Consider the following 17,358-nt stretch of genomic DNA (forward strand, 5'->3'; position numbering starts at 1 on the left):
CCAACCCCCTGCTCAAGGCAGGAATCCAAGTCAGAGCATCCGTAACAGATGGCTGTCCAGCCTCGTCTTGAATTCCTCCAGTGTGGGAGAGCCCACTACCTCCCTAGGTAATGGGTCCCATTGTTGTACTGCTCTAACAGTCAGGAAGTTTTTCCTGACGTTCAGCCGGAATCTGGCTTCCTGTCACTTGAGCCCCTTATTCCATGTCCTGCACTCTGGGATGATCGAGAAGAGATCCTGGCCTTGCTCTCTGTGACAACCTTTCAAGGACTTGAAGAGTGCTATCATATCTCCCCTCAGTCTTCTCTTCTCAAGGCTAAACATGCCCAGTTCTTTCAGTCTCTCTTCACAAGGCTTTGTTTCCAGTCCCCTGATCATCCAGTCCCCTGATCCTCATTTCAGACTAACTACACTCTATATTGCCCTACAAATACTCAGAGTGCAGAGAGACCATTTCACTTGTATTAAATACCCAAGGCTGCAATGATATACTCACTTAATTGGGAATGAATCCCATAGATTCCAATGGGGCCTGCTTCTGAGTAGATACATATAGGACTGCACTGCACAATATCTAAATGAGGTAGGCCCAACATCTATAAACTATACTGCCCCTCAAAACAGATAGGTATGTTCAAGTTAAAGATGCTACGAATAATTCCCAGTGACCTGATCTGCCAACAAACATCAGTGCAGGTGAACTGTGAAAATGGTGCAGAAAGAGGGAACACTGAGATAAAACACAATAGATATTAAGCCACACCTGAAATAAAGAGACACTCAGAAAGGGTCTGGGGAGTATTCTAGTTTTCTGTTAATCAGGTCTCTTCACTCTCATAGAATCATAGAATAGTAGGGTTGGAAGGGGCCTACAAGGCCATCGAGTCCAACCCCCTGCTCAATGCAGGAATCCAAGTCAGAGCATCCCTGACAAATGGCTGTCCAGACTCGTCTTAAAGGCCTCCAGTGTGGGAGAGCCCACCACCTCCCCAGGTAATTGGTTCCATTGCCGTATTGCTCTGACACTCAGGAAGTTTTTCCTGATGTTCAGCCGGAATCTGGCTTCCTGTAACTTGAGCCCATTATTCCGTGTCCTGCACTCTGGGATGATCAAGAAGAGATCCTGGCCTTCTTCTCTGTGACAACCTTTCAAGTACTTGAAGAGTGCTATCATATCTCCCCTCAGTCTTCTCTTCTCAAGGCTAAACATGCCCAGTTCTTTCAGTCTCTCTTCATAGGGCTTTGTTTCCAGTCCCCTGATCATCTTTGTTGCCCTCCTTTGAACCCTCTCCAGCTTGTCTGCATCCTTCTTAAAGTGTGGTGCCCAGAACTGGACACAGTACTCCAGATGAGGCCTAACCAGTGCTGAGGAGAGGGGAACTAGTACTTCCCGGGATTTGGAAGCGATGCTTCTATGAATGCAGCCCAAAATAGCATTTGCCTTTTTTGCAGCCACATCACATTGTTGGCTCATATTCAGCTTGTGATCGACAACAATTCCAAGATCCTTCTCGCTCGTAGTGTGGTTGAGCCACGTATCCCCCATCTTGTAACAGTGCATTTGGTTTCTTTTTCCTAGGTGCAGAACTTGGCATTTGTCCCTATTAAATGCCATTCTGTTGTTTTCTGCCCAGCACTCCAGTCTATCCAGATCACTTTGAATTTTGTTTCTGTCTTCCAAAGTATTAGCTATCCCTCCCAATTTTGTGTCATCTGCAAATTTGATCAGCATTCCCTGCACCTCCTCCTCCAAGTCATTAATAAAAATGTTGAAGAGCACTGGGCCCAGGACTGAGCCCTGCGGTACCCCACTCGTTACCTCTCCCCAGTTGGAGAAGGTCCCATTGATAAGCACTCTTTGAGTCCGATTCTGTAGCCAACTGTGGATCCACATGATCGTTGTTTCATCTAGCCCACTTCGAGCAAGTTTGCTCATCAGGATATCATGGGGCACTTTGTCGAAAGCTTTGCTGAAGTCGAGGTATATGATGTCTACAGCATTCCCACGGTCTACAAGGGAGGTGACTTGATCAAAAAATGAGATCAGATTTGTCTGGCAGGACTTGTTTTTGACAAATCCATGTTGGCTTCGAGTAATCACGGCATTGTTGTCAAGGTGCTTCCAGATGGATTGCTTTATGATCTGCTCCAGAATTTTCCCAGGGATGGATGTCAGACTGACTGGTCTGTAGTTCCCAGGTTCCTCCTTTTTACCCTTTTTGAAGATAGGGACAACGTTAGCCCTCCTCCAGTCATCTGGCACTTCCCCGGTCCTCCATGATTTCTCAAAGAGAATAGACAGCGGTTCTGAGAGTTCTTCTGCCAGTTCCTTTATGACTCTAGGATGCAGTTCATCTGGCCCTGGAGATTTGAACTCATTCAAAGTAATGAGGTGTTCCTTGACCATATGCCTGTCGATCTCAAGCTGCAATCCTGCCCCTTCAGCCTGTACTTCGCCTTTGCCAGGGGGGTCATAGACCCTCTTTTGGGAGAAGACTGAGCCAAAGTAGGAATTGAGCACCTCTGCCTTTTCTTTGTCCTCTGTTATCATTTTGCCATCCTTATTTAATAGCTGAACAACCATTTCTTTCCTCTGCCTTTTACTATGCACGTAGCTGAAGAAAGCCTTTTTGTTGTTTTTAGTATCCCTCGCTAACCTCACCTCGTTCTCCGCTTTAGCCTTCCTGACGCCATCCCTGCAATTCTGTGCTACCTGCCTGTACTCTTCCTTTGTTACTTGGCCTTCTTTCCACTTCCTATATGTGTCCTTTTTTGTTTTCAGGTCATCCCTAAGCTTTTTGTGAAGCCACATTGGCTTCTTCTGTTGTCTTCCACCTTTTCTTCTTGTTGGAATTGTTTGTGATTGTGCGTTGAGAATTTCCTTTTTTAAAAGTTCCCACCCATCTTGGACTCCTTTTCTCGCTAGCATTGTTTGCCATGGGACCTTACTGATCATTGTTCTGAGTTTATTAAAATCAGCTTTCCTAAAATCCAGGGTACGCGTTTGAGTACACTCGGCTTTTGCTAAATCTCATTTACACTCTCCTCATTTAAAAGTGTACACTCTCCTCATTTAAAAGTGTCAAACATGGGGCAGTGGGGAGGGAAACTCTTGGGACTGAACCCCTCCAGACTTAAGCAGGGATTAAATGAGGATTGATTGATTGATTGATTGATTGATTTCTATACCACCCAATAGCCGAAGCTCTCTGGGCGGTTCACAAAAATTAAAACCAAGCGGCACACAATAAAACAATTTAAAATATATAGAACATTAAAACCACAATATGACAATACAACCACAATAAAACCTAGCAGCAGTGCAGGAATTTAAAATACAGATTTAAAACAGCAAAGCTAAAAGTCGAGAAAGCTAAAAAATGCTAAAATGCCTGGAGAAATAAAAAGATCTTCACCTGGCGCAGAAAGGAATACAATGTAGGTGCCAGGCGAACCTCACTAGGGAGCTCATTCCACAGCTGGGGGGCCACAGCAGAAAAAGCCCTCCTCCTAGTAGCCACCCGCCTCACTTTCTTTGGCAGGGGCTCACGGAGAAGGGCTGCTGAGGATGATCTTAAGGTCCGGGCAGGCACATATGGGAGGAGGCCATCCTTCAGATAACCTGGCCCCAAGCCATTAAGGGCTCTGAATGTTAATACCAGCACTTTGAATCGGGCCTGGAAATGGACTGGCAGCCAGTGCAGCTGGAAAAGTACTGGCGTAATATGAGCTTGATTAAGCATCTTGAGTTGAATGTCCTTTGTATTTCACAACAAAACCCTTGCAAATGGAAAGCTAGCAAGTCAAGAAAGAGGAAAGGGAGAAGAGAATGCAAAGGAATGGCTAAAGACAGAGAAGTCCTCACCATTCAGGCTGCTGCCTCTGATTAGAGAGCCAATGCTTGCCTGGTCTCACGGTCACGTTTGACCTTGTATCAGTCAGTCACAGGCCAGCACTTCTCCATCCAAGTTGGCAGCCCAAAACAGACAGACAATGACAGGACTGCCAGCTCCAGTCAGAGCACACCAGGGGGGAGCCGCTGACACTGAATCTCAGCTTAAATAGTCAAGCCTGCTAGTTTGAAATTTGCACGCTCAAGATGCTTAACCCTTCAAAGGATGCAGCTGACAACCTCTGCAAAGCAATCCGAAGTCTATAAATATGACACACACCCCTTTCCCCCCTTTCATGTTCATCAGGAAAAATGTTTACGGGTGGGGTGGGGGAGTCATTCTTTCAATTTTAAACCCATCTCCAGAATTTAGGGCAATGACAATTAAAACTGAATTTAATGAACAACATAACTTAACTAGCACCACCTGTAACCCTCTTGGGAGGAGGACTGATAATCAACAGACATGCTGGAGGGGCAAAACCCATATGTGGGGTGAGACAGAGACTTTGGGGAAAGAACTGTAGCTTAGCAGCAGAGCACATGCTTTGCATGGCAAAGCTGCCCTGTTCAACCCCTGGCATCTCTAGTTTAAAGGATTGTAGGCATCAGGAAATATCAACGATCCCTGCCTGAGATCTGGAGAGCTGCTGTTAGTCAGTGTAGACAATACTGGGCTAGGTGTGCAAATACTCTCACTGAGTATAAAGCAGCTTGCTATGTTCCTGACTACTAAAATATATAATACTGTATACCAGCATTCTCCAACCTGGGGCCTCAGGCAGTATGGACAGGTATGCTGAATTGTAGCCAAAATTTCTGGAGGGCACCCGGTGGGGGAACGCTGCTGGATACCATGTCACAAAGTAACATTGTCCCAAACTGATCTGGCTACCCAAGCCAGAAGTTATAAGACACACGTACATGTCTGACGCTGAAAACAGCAGCCTTGCGCCTCCTCCTTGGCTATCATCTAGCCAGTGCAAAGCACGTGATGTAAGGCTACCACACAGATCTCCCTGTCCCTGCTCCACTTCACTGACTGCCACTTTGTGATGTCAAAACAAACACTCAAAAGCTTTGGAGGGTGGTCAAATGGACGTGGGTCATAGCTTTGGAGCCAGCACTGTCCCAGCCCCAAGAAACTTTGGCACCCCAGTTTCATAGTAACGACCCCTTTGCTCTTTGTTTCAGGATGGATGCAAAGATGTGATAAGCACCTCCAACTTCCACCTCTCTGGAAAAGCCGCAAGGTCATGGGGCTCCAGCTGAGCATATGGAGATCCATCCAAGCTGGGGCTGCTTCACTCACTTAAATATCAGATGCACGTGCAGAGAGCATTGTCTGAGAGCAACAAGAATAAGGGAGCCCTTCCTCGCAGAGAAGTTAGTCCGTGCACTGAAGGTGCTGGTTCAGAGTGTGTGCAAGGATCAGGATTATTGTTCCTTTCGGCATTTCAGCAAGTAGCAACCTTACCAGCTGCCTATCACTTTTGAGGGCTCTACACATTCATTCCAACATAGCCCCCCAAACTATGGGGATGACCTGCTAGTAATCAAGAGCTTCATGATGTATGTCCTTGCTAGGGGGTGGGTGAGAACTGGAATTCACCTAAAGTATCTCCACATAGTGCGGTGTGGCTTTCAGTGCTGTTCTGGGGAACTCTAGGGATCCTTGGGACCTTATTAGGGGTTCCTCAAAGTGAAACCTCAGCTTCCCTGAAGGACTAGGCTGCACTCTCCACTGATGCAGGCCAATGGTAAAGCTTAAGGCATGGATGTTGAACCTTAAGCCTGCAGGCCAAATCCGGCTTGCCTGGGAGCCATATCTGGACCTCCAGGGTTCCTCCCTTGGTCCCACCCCATTTCCACCATCTGCCGATTGTTTGGTGACTTCCCAGCTTTTGCACAGTTTCTTCCCATTCTAAAAAGACTGAAATGCCTCTCCCAAGGCTTAGCCACTGGCAGCAAGAGCTTTCAGCTAAAATATGCTGTTATTGTCAGCCTCACCCACCATGGGGGTGCAGTCTCCAAGGGATTCTCTAAAACTGGCTTTAGCCCTCGAACTGAAAGAGGTTCAACACCCCTGCCTGAAGGGGCAGGCAGCCTGCTGCCCTCCAAACGTTCTGGACTACAACTCCCACAAGCCCCAGCCAACATGGCCAATGGTCGGGGATTAAGGGAGTTATGGCAGCACGTTGGCTCTCCCCAGCCCAGAGGTCTGTCCAGTGCTCCATGTAAGCTATTGTGACTCCACCCTAGAATGTGCACCCAGAATCCTCTGCAGGAGGCAAGATTCCTCAGGAGGTGCTTAGAGGTGCACTGGCAAACAAATGATGTGGAAATGACTCCCTGAGGGTAGAAATTTGAAAATCACTGGTTCTGGTGCTCGCTTATTTTTGCCCATAACTGCCAAAAGCATTCTGCAAAAGCATTAACAGCACTAGGGTTAAATACTTGAGGAGGAGAAAACCAATGTCATGCAAACCTCAGCTGTTCCAACAGAGAGTGACAGCGGCATCAGCATGGCATGTTCATGGTTCTGGGTGATGGATTCTCTCTTCTGTTGTGAATGACACCATGAAAAAAGTAGAGTGAGGCCAAAAGGATCTCTGATGTAGATGCACTGAAGCTAATAGTACAGCAGGAAAGCAAACAGGCAGTTAATCTCCAGGGAGCCTGGAAAGTGAAGGCTGGCACTTAGAACTCTCGAGAAACTTATCTGCAACATATTGGGGGTGGGGGTGGGGGAGAGCTGATGGCTAAAAATGTGAAGATGTTATGTTTTGTTTTATTTGAAAGGCTTGATGCTTGTGGGAGGTCTGGAAGCCCTTGAATTGTACATTCTACCCAACCTTACCTTTTGGTACGCTTCCTTAGATCTCAAGGCAGCCTCCATCTGTTCTAGAGAGAGCGTGTAGATGGCAGACCGGTACTGTGTGCCGACATCATTTCCCTGCCGCATCCCTAAGAAGGGAAAAAACAGGAAGGGGTGGGTGGCTTCATTATGTGTCTCCCATTTGAATGCTCAAAGATATCATCAATCAGTCAATCTAATTGTAGCACTCTCCTCCTATACATTTAGAAAAACAAGTCATTTATGTATGACTGTGCACCCACAGTTGACATTTTTGTGAAGTGCATTTCTTCTTGCTCAAACAGATGTGAAGTGGGGGAAACTAAATGCATATTATGGTCTGGTGACATCACCAGCAGCCAAGTACAGCTGTACGGCATTAAGACAAATCAAGTGAGTGATTGCATTATGTGCTGTGTTCTCATTTATTGAAATCAAGAGCCTTCTAAAATATTTATTTGGCATCATAAAGTCACTCAAAGAATCCAACTGGAAAGAGGCCTTTGAAATCTCTCCTTTCTAATGAATGGGGAGCGCTTATCTGAAGAGGTAGTTCTGCACCCTTGCAGAAACTGGCAAGGTTTCCCTATAATCCTTATCAGCCTTAAATAAAGAGAGGGCCTTGCACTGGCTCATACTGATAGTCGGCAAAGGCTCATGTGTTGCTTCAGCTGTGGGGGGAAATAGACTGCAAACTGACACAGGATCGCACCCCATGGTGAGAATATCAAGTGGATGTATGGATGCACCCATGCTATTTATGACATTATGTTGGGAGCTGGCACACTAGGTGACATCAGAACAGCAACAAAAATGTATTCCACCAAGCCACTTTTTATTCATTCCTTCATTCATTCCTTCATGTATGTATGTATGTATGTATGTATGTAAAGTAACCAAAAAGGCTCCCAGTAAAACTAAACAGTCCCTGGCTGCAGGCACACAATCTAAAAAGACATGGCACACAAGGAAGGGACGAGGAAAAAATTAGGTAGACTTGAAAAATCAAGTGGATGGAAGAGCCCTGCTCTCCCTTTCGTCTCCATCAGTACAGCCTGCTAGTACTGGTAGTGACAGCTGAGGAAAGAGGAATCTTCATGGGGGAGGCCTTTCAATTGGACTGGTGGAATGGCCCCGCTTCCCCGCTCATCTCCCTCTCTCATCTCCCTCTGTCGAGACTGTACTTAACAACAACTATTGCCACAGCAATAAAGGGCAAAGCTTTGGGGACGCACAGAAAACTGACAATGGCCACAGCATCACCCCTTGCCAACCTAAGAGTTCTTTGATGGCCATGGGACTAGATACATATTCTGTTTATTTATTGATGCTGCATTTATACACTGCCTCTCTGCCAATGCACTTAAAGCAATTTGCAGTCCACAATAACAGCTTGCAATCTAAGAGATGCAATACGGAAGGAAAAAGATATGAGGAGGGAAGGGGGGGGGAGCCAATGAAGGTGTCGAGTCTTACCTAATGTTATATAATGTTTTATAATGTTATATAAAAGCTACATCATGAGCAGGTAGAAAGGCCACTGATGGAGAAGAGCCAATCAGCAGTTGGTCCCAGCTAGAATAATAGAGGAGGCCTTGCTGTCATTCCTCCCTCTGAAGCAGCCAGCTGGAACCACCACTGATGGAAGCAGTTCTGGGAGGGGAGGAGCCAAATGGTATGTAAAAATGAAAGAAGCAGTTATAATGTGGTGTAGTGTGGTGTAGTGATTACAGTGTTGGACTGGGACTTGGAGGATCCAGGTTCTAGTCCCCTCTTGGCCATGAGGCTCCCAGGGTGACTTTGGGCCACTCACTAAGTCTCAGCTTAACCTACCTCACAGGAGGATAGGAGGATAGAATAGAGAGGAGGAGGATCACGTACACCTCCTTCAGTTCTTTGCAAGAGGAAAAGGGGTGGGACATAAATGTAATAATAAATCAATAATAAATCTATCAATAATGGGAACGATCCTTACAGAGAATTTCAGCTTTGCTGTTCTAAATTATTTCTGAGCTGCACCAGTACCAAGCTGTGTCCTCACAACAGTTTGGACCTCCTACTCCTCATGAAATTGAAATAATCCACTGCAAGAAGGCAGGCTGGAGAGAGGGGGAGTTTCTGCCAAGCTGTGAGGCAGCCTTCCCAACATGGAACCCTCTAGACATGTTGGACTACAACTCCCTTCATGCCAAGCCAGCACAACCAATGGTTGTGTGTAGTCCAACTCATCTGGAGGACACCAGGTTGGGGAAAGCTGCTATGAAGCGATATAAGCAACACAGAGCTACCAAAGACATCTCACATCTTTTCTGACTATATCATCATCTGTGTTGTTACATATAAAAGTGCACCATTTGTTGACAAGAGGATATCACTGTGTTGTTGTTTTTTAAACTGTTTTTTTAAATTATTTCTGAAGAAGCACCAATGTTTACTGTCAACCCCCTCTGGTAAGTATTAGTTGCTGGAATAAGGCAAGAAATTCAGTTTAGGAAACAATCGCATAGGATGACTGAGCCTAATAATCCCTTCTTTGTGGAGAAGAAAGCTTACCAAAGTAAGTCCGACATGGTTGGATGTGTCACCTCAAAATTCCATGGTGCCACCTGGCTGTCCTACCTCCACCCCTTTTTACAGTGATGCCTTCATCAGTTCGTCCATAGCAAACTTAGCTTTGTCTCATTTAGCCCAATAGAAATACAGGGAAGATCACATAAAGGAATTTTCAGAGAAGGAACATTTATTTATTAAGGGCGCAATCTTAAGCATGTTTAGTCAGAAAGAAGTCCTACAACTCCCAGCATTCCCCAGCCAGCATAACAGAACACAAAATATTTTGAAAATACTTTAAAACATCTTAAAATACTTTAAAAGCCAGAGGGAACAAGAGGTCTAGTGCCGAAAAGATATCAGTGCGGGGGCTAGGCAGGCTTCCCTTTGGAAATCATTCCAGAGCTGGGGGCCACCATCAAAAAAGCCCTCTCTCACTGCCACTATCTGAGCCTCAGAATGAGGGGACACCTGAAGAAGGGCTTCTGTGGATGATTTGTTGTTGTTCAGTCATTCAGTCGTGTCCAACTCTTTTTGACCCCATAGACCATAGCACACCAGGCCTTCCTGTCCTGCGCTCTCTCCCGCAGCGTGCTCAGGTTCATATTCATTGCATCGGTGATGCTATCTAGCCATCTCATCCTCTGCTGTCCCCGTCTCCTTTTGCCTTCAGTCTTTCCCAGCATCAGGGTCTTTTCCAGAGAGTTTTCTCTTCGCATTAGGTGGCCAAAATATTTCAGCTTCAGCATCTGTCCTTCCAATGAGCACTCAGGGTTGATTTCCTTTAGGATGGACTGATTTGACCTCCTTGCAGTCCAGGGGACTCGTAAGAGTCTTCTCCAGCACCACAGTTCGAAAGCATCAATTCTTCGGCGCTCAGCCTTCCTTATAGTCCAGCTCTCACAGCCATACATTACTACTGGGAAAACCATAGCTTTGATTAGACGGACTTTTGTTGGCAAGGTGATGTCTCTGCTTCTTACTATGCTGTCTAGGTTTGCCATAGCTTTCCTCCCAAGGAGCAAGCGTCTTTTAATTTCATGGCTGCAGTCACCGTCTGCGGTGATCTTGGAGCCCAAAAAAATAAAATCTGTCACAGCTTCCATTTCTTCCCTTTCTATATGCCAAGAAGTGATGGGGCCAGATGCCATGATCTTAGTTTTTTTTAATGTTGAGTTTCAAACCAGCTTTTGCACTCTCCTCTTTCACCTTCAACAAGAGGCTCTTTAGATCCTCTTCGCTTTCTGCTATTAGGGTGGTATCGTCTGCATATTGGAGGTTGTTGATAATTCTCCCGGCAATCTTAATTCCGATCTGTGAGGCTTTACAAGTAGCTGAGGAAAGAAGGGAAGCGAAAAGCAAGGGAGAAAGGGGAAGATATATCCAACTGAATGTGGATGATTAGGCAGGTCCATATGGGAGTACCAGCACTTTGGGTTGCAGCTAGAAGCCAAAAGGCAGCCACCAAAACCTCTTGAGCAAACTCAGCAGTCTTGGGATGAGAGGATAGGTCTTCTTATGGATCAACAACTAGCTAAAGAACAGGAAGCAGAGCTGTGATAAATAGACAGTTCTCACAATGGAGGGATATGAACTATGGGGTCCCACAAGGATATCTATTGGGACCAATGCTTTTGAGCTCATACAAAAATTATCTGAAGCTAGGGGTGAGCACTGAGGTGGCCAAGTTGCTAGAAGATAGGAAAAAAATGGCAGCAAGGCTCAGCCTTTTGGTGACATCTCCATCTGGTACATTCTAATAACAAGAAAAGCAAACCACACCTCAAGCCCAAGGAAAAGAGGGCCACGTGGGGAGGGATGATACCAGAAGACTGGACAAGGAGGCAGGGAAAGGCACACGAGGACATAACCACACTAGCCTACATGCATCACCTATGATGGTAGTCATGGGAGTAAAGAAAGATGTTTGCTTGCACGCATTTTTCTGTGCTGCAATTTATAGTGGTGAAATAAGCCTTCTTCAAGCTGGAGAGGTTAATACGTTACTAAACCTAGGTACACTAGTTCTCAGCTATGTATTGTGCAGGCGCCACAGGTGAGATTACTTATAGTCAAAGAAAAACTGTTAAGCTGAGGTTTTCAGGCTGTAGTTTGCTTAATGAGAATATATCAGAAAGAAGAGGTGAGGAATGTGAGCTAGACCAATTCCAGATTGCCTGAAACTTGCTAGTAAAAATAAGGTTGACCATGCTTTAAACTGGACCAGGGAGCCACAAGAATGCAGACCATAAAAACATAAGGGCCATACTGGATCAGACCAAGGGTCCATCTTGTCCAGCATTCTTTTCAAACAATGGCCAACCAGCTGCCTGTGGGAAGCCCACAAGCAGGACATGAGTGTAACAGCATCCTCCCACCCATGTTCCCCAGCAACTGGTATACGTAGGCATACTGCTTCTGATACTGGACGTAGCATATAGCCATTGCGACTAGTAGTAACTGATAGCCTCATCCTCCACGAATTTGTCTAATCTCGACCTCCCAAAGACCACGATACACAACTACATAGGCCTTGCTGTTCTAACATGATGCAACCGTGTAATCTTGCGATGAAGCAGAAAAGGCCTCTGTGTATGTCAACACAACCAACAATATAAAATTATTTATAAAATAATTTTATAAAAAATGTATTTATCAATTATTTCTAAATTTTGAAGCCACGAGTTATTGGTGTGTCTTCAGAGTGAGCAGAAGCCAAACTGAATTTTGCAGTGGTGCTTGCATCCAGATGAATAATTCAGGTTTGCCAGACCAGGCTTTTTCCCCCCAGAGTGGAATCACCGAGTTCCTTCTAGTATGAACTTGCATTATAATGGCATTTTGAGAGTCACAGATATACCCGTCATAATCTTGTCCCTGAAAGAGATAAGAACCTAATAGAACCATTTTCAGTCCCTCTCCATTCTCCAAGGATCCCAGTGATAATGGAGACAAATTACTACGATCTGAAACTCTCTTTGGAGTAGTGCAGGGAAACTGGAAAGGGCAGCTCATAGCTCTTACTTTGGTTGTAAAAATGTATCTTTGATTTACAGAGTTTTCTACAGTTATCACTTGTCTTCTGATCTATCGATCAACCATTTTCCTCTCCCCCCAGTCAATACCTGCTGAGTTAAGACTAATAAAGCTCCCTTCCTGCAGCTCATCATATGATTATTTAGCAGAAGTCATTTGTACTGTGTCACCCTGGCTTGATCTCATCACTCACCGTAACGATTCTATGAAGAGAGCTTAAGAGTTGCCAAGGGAAAGGAAAACTCGGAAGAGAAGGTCATGATATGTTAATGAGCTGGCAGTAAGGCCGGTCCACTTGTTTGGTAAATGGAACACAGGCCCTAAACCCAAAGGAGAAAATCAGTAGCTAAGTACCCAAGTACAGCTGCCTCCCAGCCCCGGTTGGGCCGTTGGTCCAGGCGAAGAAGAAAAAACTATCACCGTATTGCAATTGTATTACTCCCTGTTCTCAAACACCGAGGAAAATGTCTGCACCAGAGAGGCAGCAACTGCAACTTAACTTGACACAGCAAAACAGAATCAGTGAGGGGGTTGGCAATCAGTGGCAGAAATATGGGCTGCAGACTTGAGCATGGCTCACTGGTCAGGATGTCCAAAACCTTAGAAGAGGCTGGGAATGATGGAAGTTGCAGTCCAACACATCTGGAGGGTGCCTGGTTGGGGAAGGCTGACTTAGAGTAAAGCCTGGCTAACTCACTGAAAACTGGTCCCCAGAGCTGTGTCCACCAACAACCAAATTCCATCATGTACGGGCAGCCACTCTGTGTACAAAATTAGCTGACAGTGGTGTTTGAATTAATACCATCTCTATGTCAAGAAGCTCTGGGTTCTTCATAAGGGGGTGCTAATGTCCCAAGCTGGAAACATCTATGGTCTCCAGATACTGCTGCGATTAATTTTCACCATGAAATCATTAGAGGCCTCAACAATTTTCATGCCAATACCGCTGCATTAGAATCAACTGAACTGTTTCCTGGACTATTAAAAATATCCTACAATTACGGGAATGATTAATACAAATGCTTAATTTGAGAATGCCACTTCTACTTTATTATATACCAATTATTATAACAATTCATTCTGATACAATATTGCTTAAGGTCCTCTTAGTAGCGCAGATGATCAATGTATTGTAGCTACCAGCTAGGGATGGATGGATTTGTCAATTTAGGTTTCTCTTCATTTCTCACCTTTCCAATCTTGATTTGTCCAAAATCTTGAGATCTTATTTTTAATGTCTGCATGAAAATTCACATGAATTTTGTGCGCATTTCTCCTAATACATGGATGTTTGTATGCAATTTTGCCTAATACAATCCATTTTGAATGTTATTTTCACAAATATAGGCATTTTTGTGTGCATGTTTCCCTAAATATATGCATCTTTTGATTGGAGGATTCTATTGCAAAATTCAGAGAAATGTGAATTTTGAAGGACAACCAGTTTCAGTTCTCATATTGGTTTGAAAGAGCGAAATTGTGTAAGTTAGCATTAAAACTGCAAACCAAATGAATTTGTCCCTCATCTCTACAACCAGCTGATCTTCACAAAGATTTGCCAGCCCAGTTCACACATTACTTCTTAGGTGGTAAAGCCACCATAGGGCAATTTTACCATATCAGTCTCACATGGTGAATATGCCTGTTTGTATGTAATTTCAGGTGGTGACAGCTGGCATTTACAACTCTCAAGCATGTCAAAGAACAAGAAGTTAAAATGTCACATGTGAATTTGACACCCTAGAGAGAAACTATGGACTGGTGCAGTTCAGTGTAAGCAAGTGTAAAGTGATGCATGTTGGGGCAACAAATCCCAACTCCAAGTATAACCTGGTAGGATCTGAGCTAGCAGTGATCACCCAAGAAAGAGATCTTGGGGTTGTGGTGGACAGCTCGATAAAAATGTCAGTTTAGTGTGCAGCTGCTATCAAAAGGGCAAACTCTATGTTAGGTATAATTAGAAAAGGAATTGAGAATATAACTGCCAATATCATACTGCCCTTATACAAATCTATGGTGCGGCCATGCTTGGAAAACTGTGTACAGTTCTGGTCACCACACCTAAAAAAGATATTGTACAGCTGGAAAAAGTGCAGAAATGGGCAACTAAAATGATCAAGGGGCTGGAGCATCTCCCCTATGAGAGAAGGTTACAACACAGCTGGGATTGTTTAGCTTGGAAAAAAGGAGGGCCGGAGAGACATGATAAGAGGTCTACAAAATGATGCATGGTGTGGAGAATGTGGATAAGGAGACATTTTTCTCCCTCTCTCAAAACACTAGAACCTGGGGTCATCCTACGAAGCGGATTGGTGGGAGATTCAGGACAGAGAAAAGGAAGAACTTCACACAGCACATAGTTAAAACTATGGAATTTGCTACCTTTAAAAGGGGGTTAGACAAATTCCTGGAGGAAAAGGCTATCCATGGCTACTAGTCTTGATGGCTATGCGCTACCTCCAGTACCAGAGGCCATGAGCCTAGGTACAGCAGTTGCTGGGGAACATGGGTGGAAGGGTGCTGTTGCACTCATGCCCTGCTTGTGGGTTCCCGGTCAATAGCTGTTTGGCCACTGTGCGAACAGAATGCTGGACTAGATGGACCCTTGGTCTGATGCAGCAGGGCTCTTCTTATGTTCTTAAGTCTGCTGCTGCTTAACCACTTTTAAGGCCAGCTAGCTCCTCACTTCACTCTGTTTCAGGCATTAACATGAAATCAGCTGGGGGCAAAGTGGGAGTGAAGGAGAGGGAAGGAGAGCCTATTTATACTGGGGGTCTCCTTACCAGCCCAGGAGCCCAAAAACTATCCCACAAATGTAAGAGCCTTTTTGAGCCTTCTAAGTTGTTATGCTTTTTATATGAACCAACCTTGTAGACCATGGGAATGCTGTAGACATCATATACCTCGACTTCAGCAAAGCTTTTGACAAAGTGCCCCATGATATCCTGATGAGCAAACTAGCTCACAGTGGGCTAGATGAAACAACGATCTGGTGGATCCACAGTTGGCTACAGAATTGGACTCAAAGAGTGCTTATCAATGGGACCTTCTCCAACTGGGGAGAGGTAACGAGTGGGGTACCGCAGGGCTCAGTCCTGGGCCCAGTGCTCTTCAACATTTTTATTAATGACTTGGAGGAGGAGGTGCAGGGAATGCTGATCAAATTTGCAGATGACACAAAATTGGGAGGGATAGCTAATACTTTGGAAGACAGAAACAAAATTCAAAGTGATCTGGATAGACTGGAGCGCTGGGCAGAAAACAACAGAATGACATTGAATAGGGCTAAATGCCAAGTTCTGCACCTAGGAAAAAGAAACCAAATGCACAGTTACAAGATGGGGGATATGTGGCTCAACCACACTACAAGCGAGAAGGATCTTGGAATTGTTGTTGATCACAAGCTGAATATGAGCCAACAATGTGATGTGGCTGCAAAAAAGGCCAATGCTATTTTGGGCTGCATTCATAAAAGCATCGCTTCCAAATCCCGGGAAGTAGTAGTTCCCCTCTACTCAGCACTGGTTAGGCCTCATCTGGAGTACTGTGTCCAGTTCTGGGCACCCCACTTTAAGGAGGATACAGACAAACTGGAGAGGGTTCAGAGGAGGGCAACAAAGATGATCAGGCGACTGGAAACAAAGCCCTATGAAGAGAGACTGAAAGAACTGGGCATGTTTAGCCTTGAGAAGAGAAGACTGAGGGGAGACATGATAGCACTCTTCAAGTACTTGAAAGGTTGTCACAGAGAGGAAGGCCAGCATCTCTTCTTGATCATCCCAGAGTGCAGGACACGGAATAATGGGCTCAAGTTACAGGAAGCCAGATTCCAGCTGAACATCAGGAAAAACGTCCTGACTGTAAAAGCAATACGACAATGGAACCAATTACCTGGGGAGGTGGTGGGCTCTCCCACACTGGAGGCCTTCAAGATGAGGCTGGACAGCCATTTGTCAGGGATGCTCTGACTTGGATTCCTGCCTTGAGCAGGGGGTTGGACTCGATGGCCTTGTAGGCCCCTTCCAACCCTACTATTCTATGATTCTATGAAAGCATATCTTGTTTCTGACAAGTCTGGATAGCACCAATTGTGATTATTATTTATCATTTTAATTTTGGGGGAGGGTCTGCAGCTTGGTCTTACAGGTCCTGCTTTGAATACAGGTTGTCCCAGGTACAATTAATTTTATTTTGCCAATTGATATACCACTTACCATACCAAAAGATATCTCTGAGTGATATCTCGGGTCAAGTGGCAGGTGATGGGAAAGTCGTCCCCCCACTCCCGCCAGCGACCCTGCAGAGGTGCTGCTAGTGAAGAGTAGAAAATATTGGGCTTGATCAGCCTTTGAAGTCCAGCCTGGCACCCTCTGGGCTACATCTCCCATCAACCCCAGCCAACATGGCCAAACTCCCTTGCAGTTGTTTCAGAGATAAACTTCAGGCTAGGGTGGGCAACTTGTGGCCCTCCAGGAGTTCTTGGACTGTAACCTGCATCATCCTTCACCACTGGCTATGCTGGCTAGGGCTGGTGGGAGGTGCAGTCCAACTGCTTCAGGCAAGAGAAAGGAAAAACAGCCCTCTGAAAATGCTGCTTTAAAAAGAAAAAGAAAAAAACAGTCAAGTTTGGCCTCTTGTAGCTAATTAGACATGAAATCAAAGATGAGAATCCATGTAGTGTTCTGTGCTCGCATTTTAATGGAGACTGTAAATCAACCGGGCCAACGGAATGTGAAGCTCACAACCACTGCTGTAAAAAACATGTATGAATGAAGGGGATTATTCCACACCATGTGCCTGCAGGTCGCCAAGTCCATCCTTCCCCACCCTTGGCCACCCAAAGTAACATGAAAGGCAGGTTCAACGTTCTTAAGACCTGCTGTACTGCAAAGGTCCTACTGGTCTATGAAACACACATTATCACACACAGCTATTCTCCAAGTTGCTGTAATACAGCCTTCCCCAACCTGATGTCCTCAGTTGTGCAGGACTACAACACCCAGCATCCCCAGCCAGCCATGTT

General features: G+C 45.2%; 1 protein-coding gene across 40 annotated transcripts in view; it reads right to left on the bottom strand.

The window, feature by feature from the left end:
- Positions 1–17,358, bottom strand: part of MSRA (methionine sulfoxide reductase A) — a 331,489-nt gene that overhangs the window by 84,142 nt on the left and 229,989 nt on the right. For 18 of the 40 annotated variants that reach the window (XM_084829391.1, XM_084829390.1, XM_084829408.1 and 15 more), the window contains 2 exons: positions 6,753–6,859; positions 6,381–6,524 (listed from right to left, as the gene is read on the bottom strand). In XM_084829391.1, coding sequence (XP_084685517.1) covers positions 6,381–6,524; positions 6,753–6,859 — 251 coding nt within the window. The remainder of the gene's footprint in view (positions 1–6,380; positions 6,525–6,752; positions 6,860–17,358) is intronic. The other 22 variants (XR_014787009.1, XM_084829418.1, XM_084829423.1 and 19 more) reach the window with 2 other exon arrangements.

The sequence above is a fragment of the Heloderma suspectum genome, chromosome 1, assembly GCF_057233095.1.
Source record: "Heloderma suspectum isolate Gila_16-S chromosome 1, 16-S_ref, whole genome shotgun sequence".
Taxonomy (NCBI): domain Eukaryota; kingdom Metazoa; phylum Chordata; class Lepidosauria; order Squamata; family Helodermatidae; genus Heloderma; species Heloderma suspectum.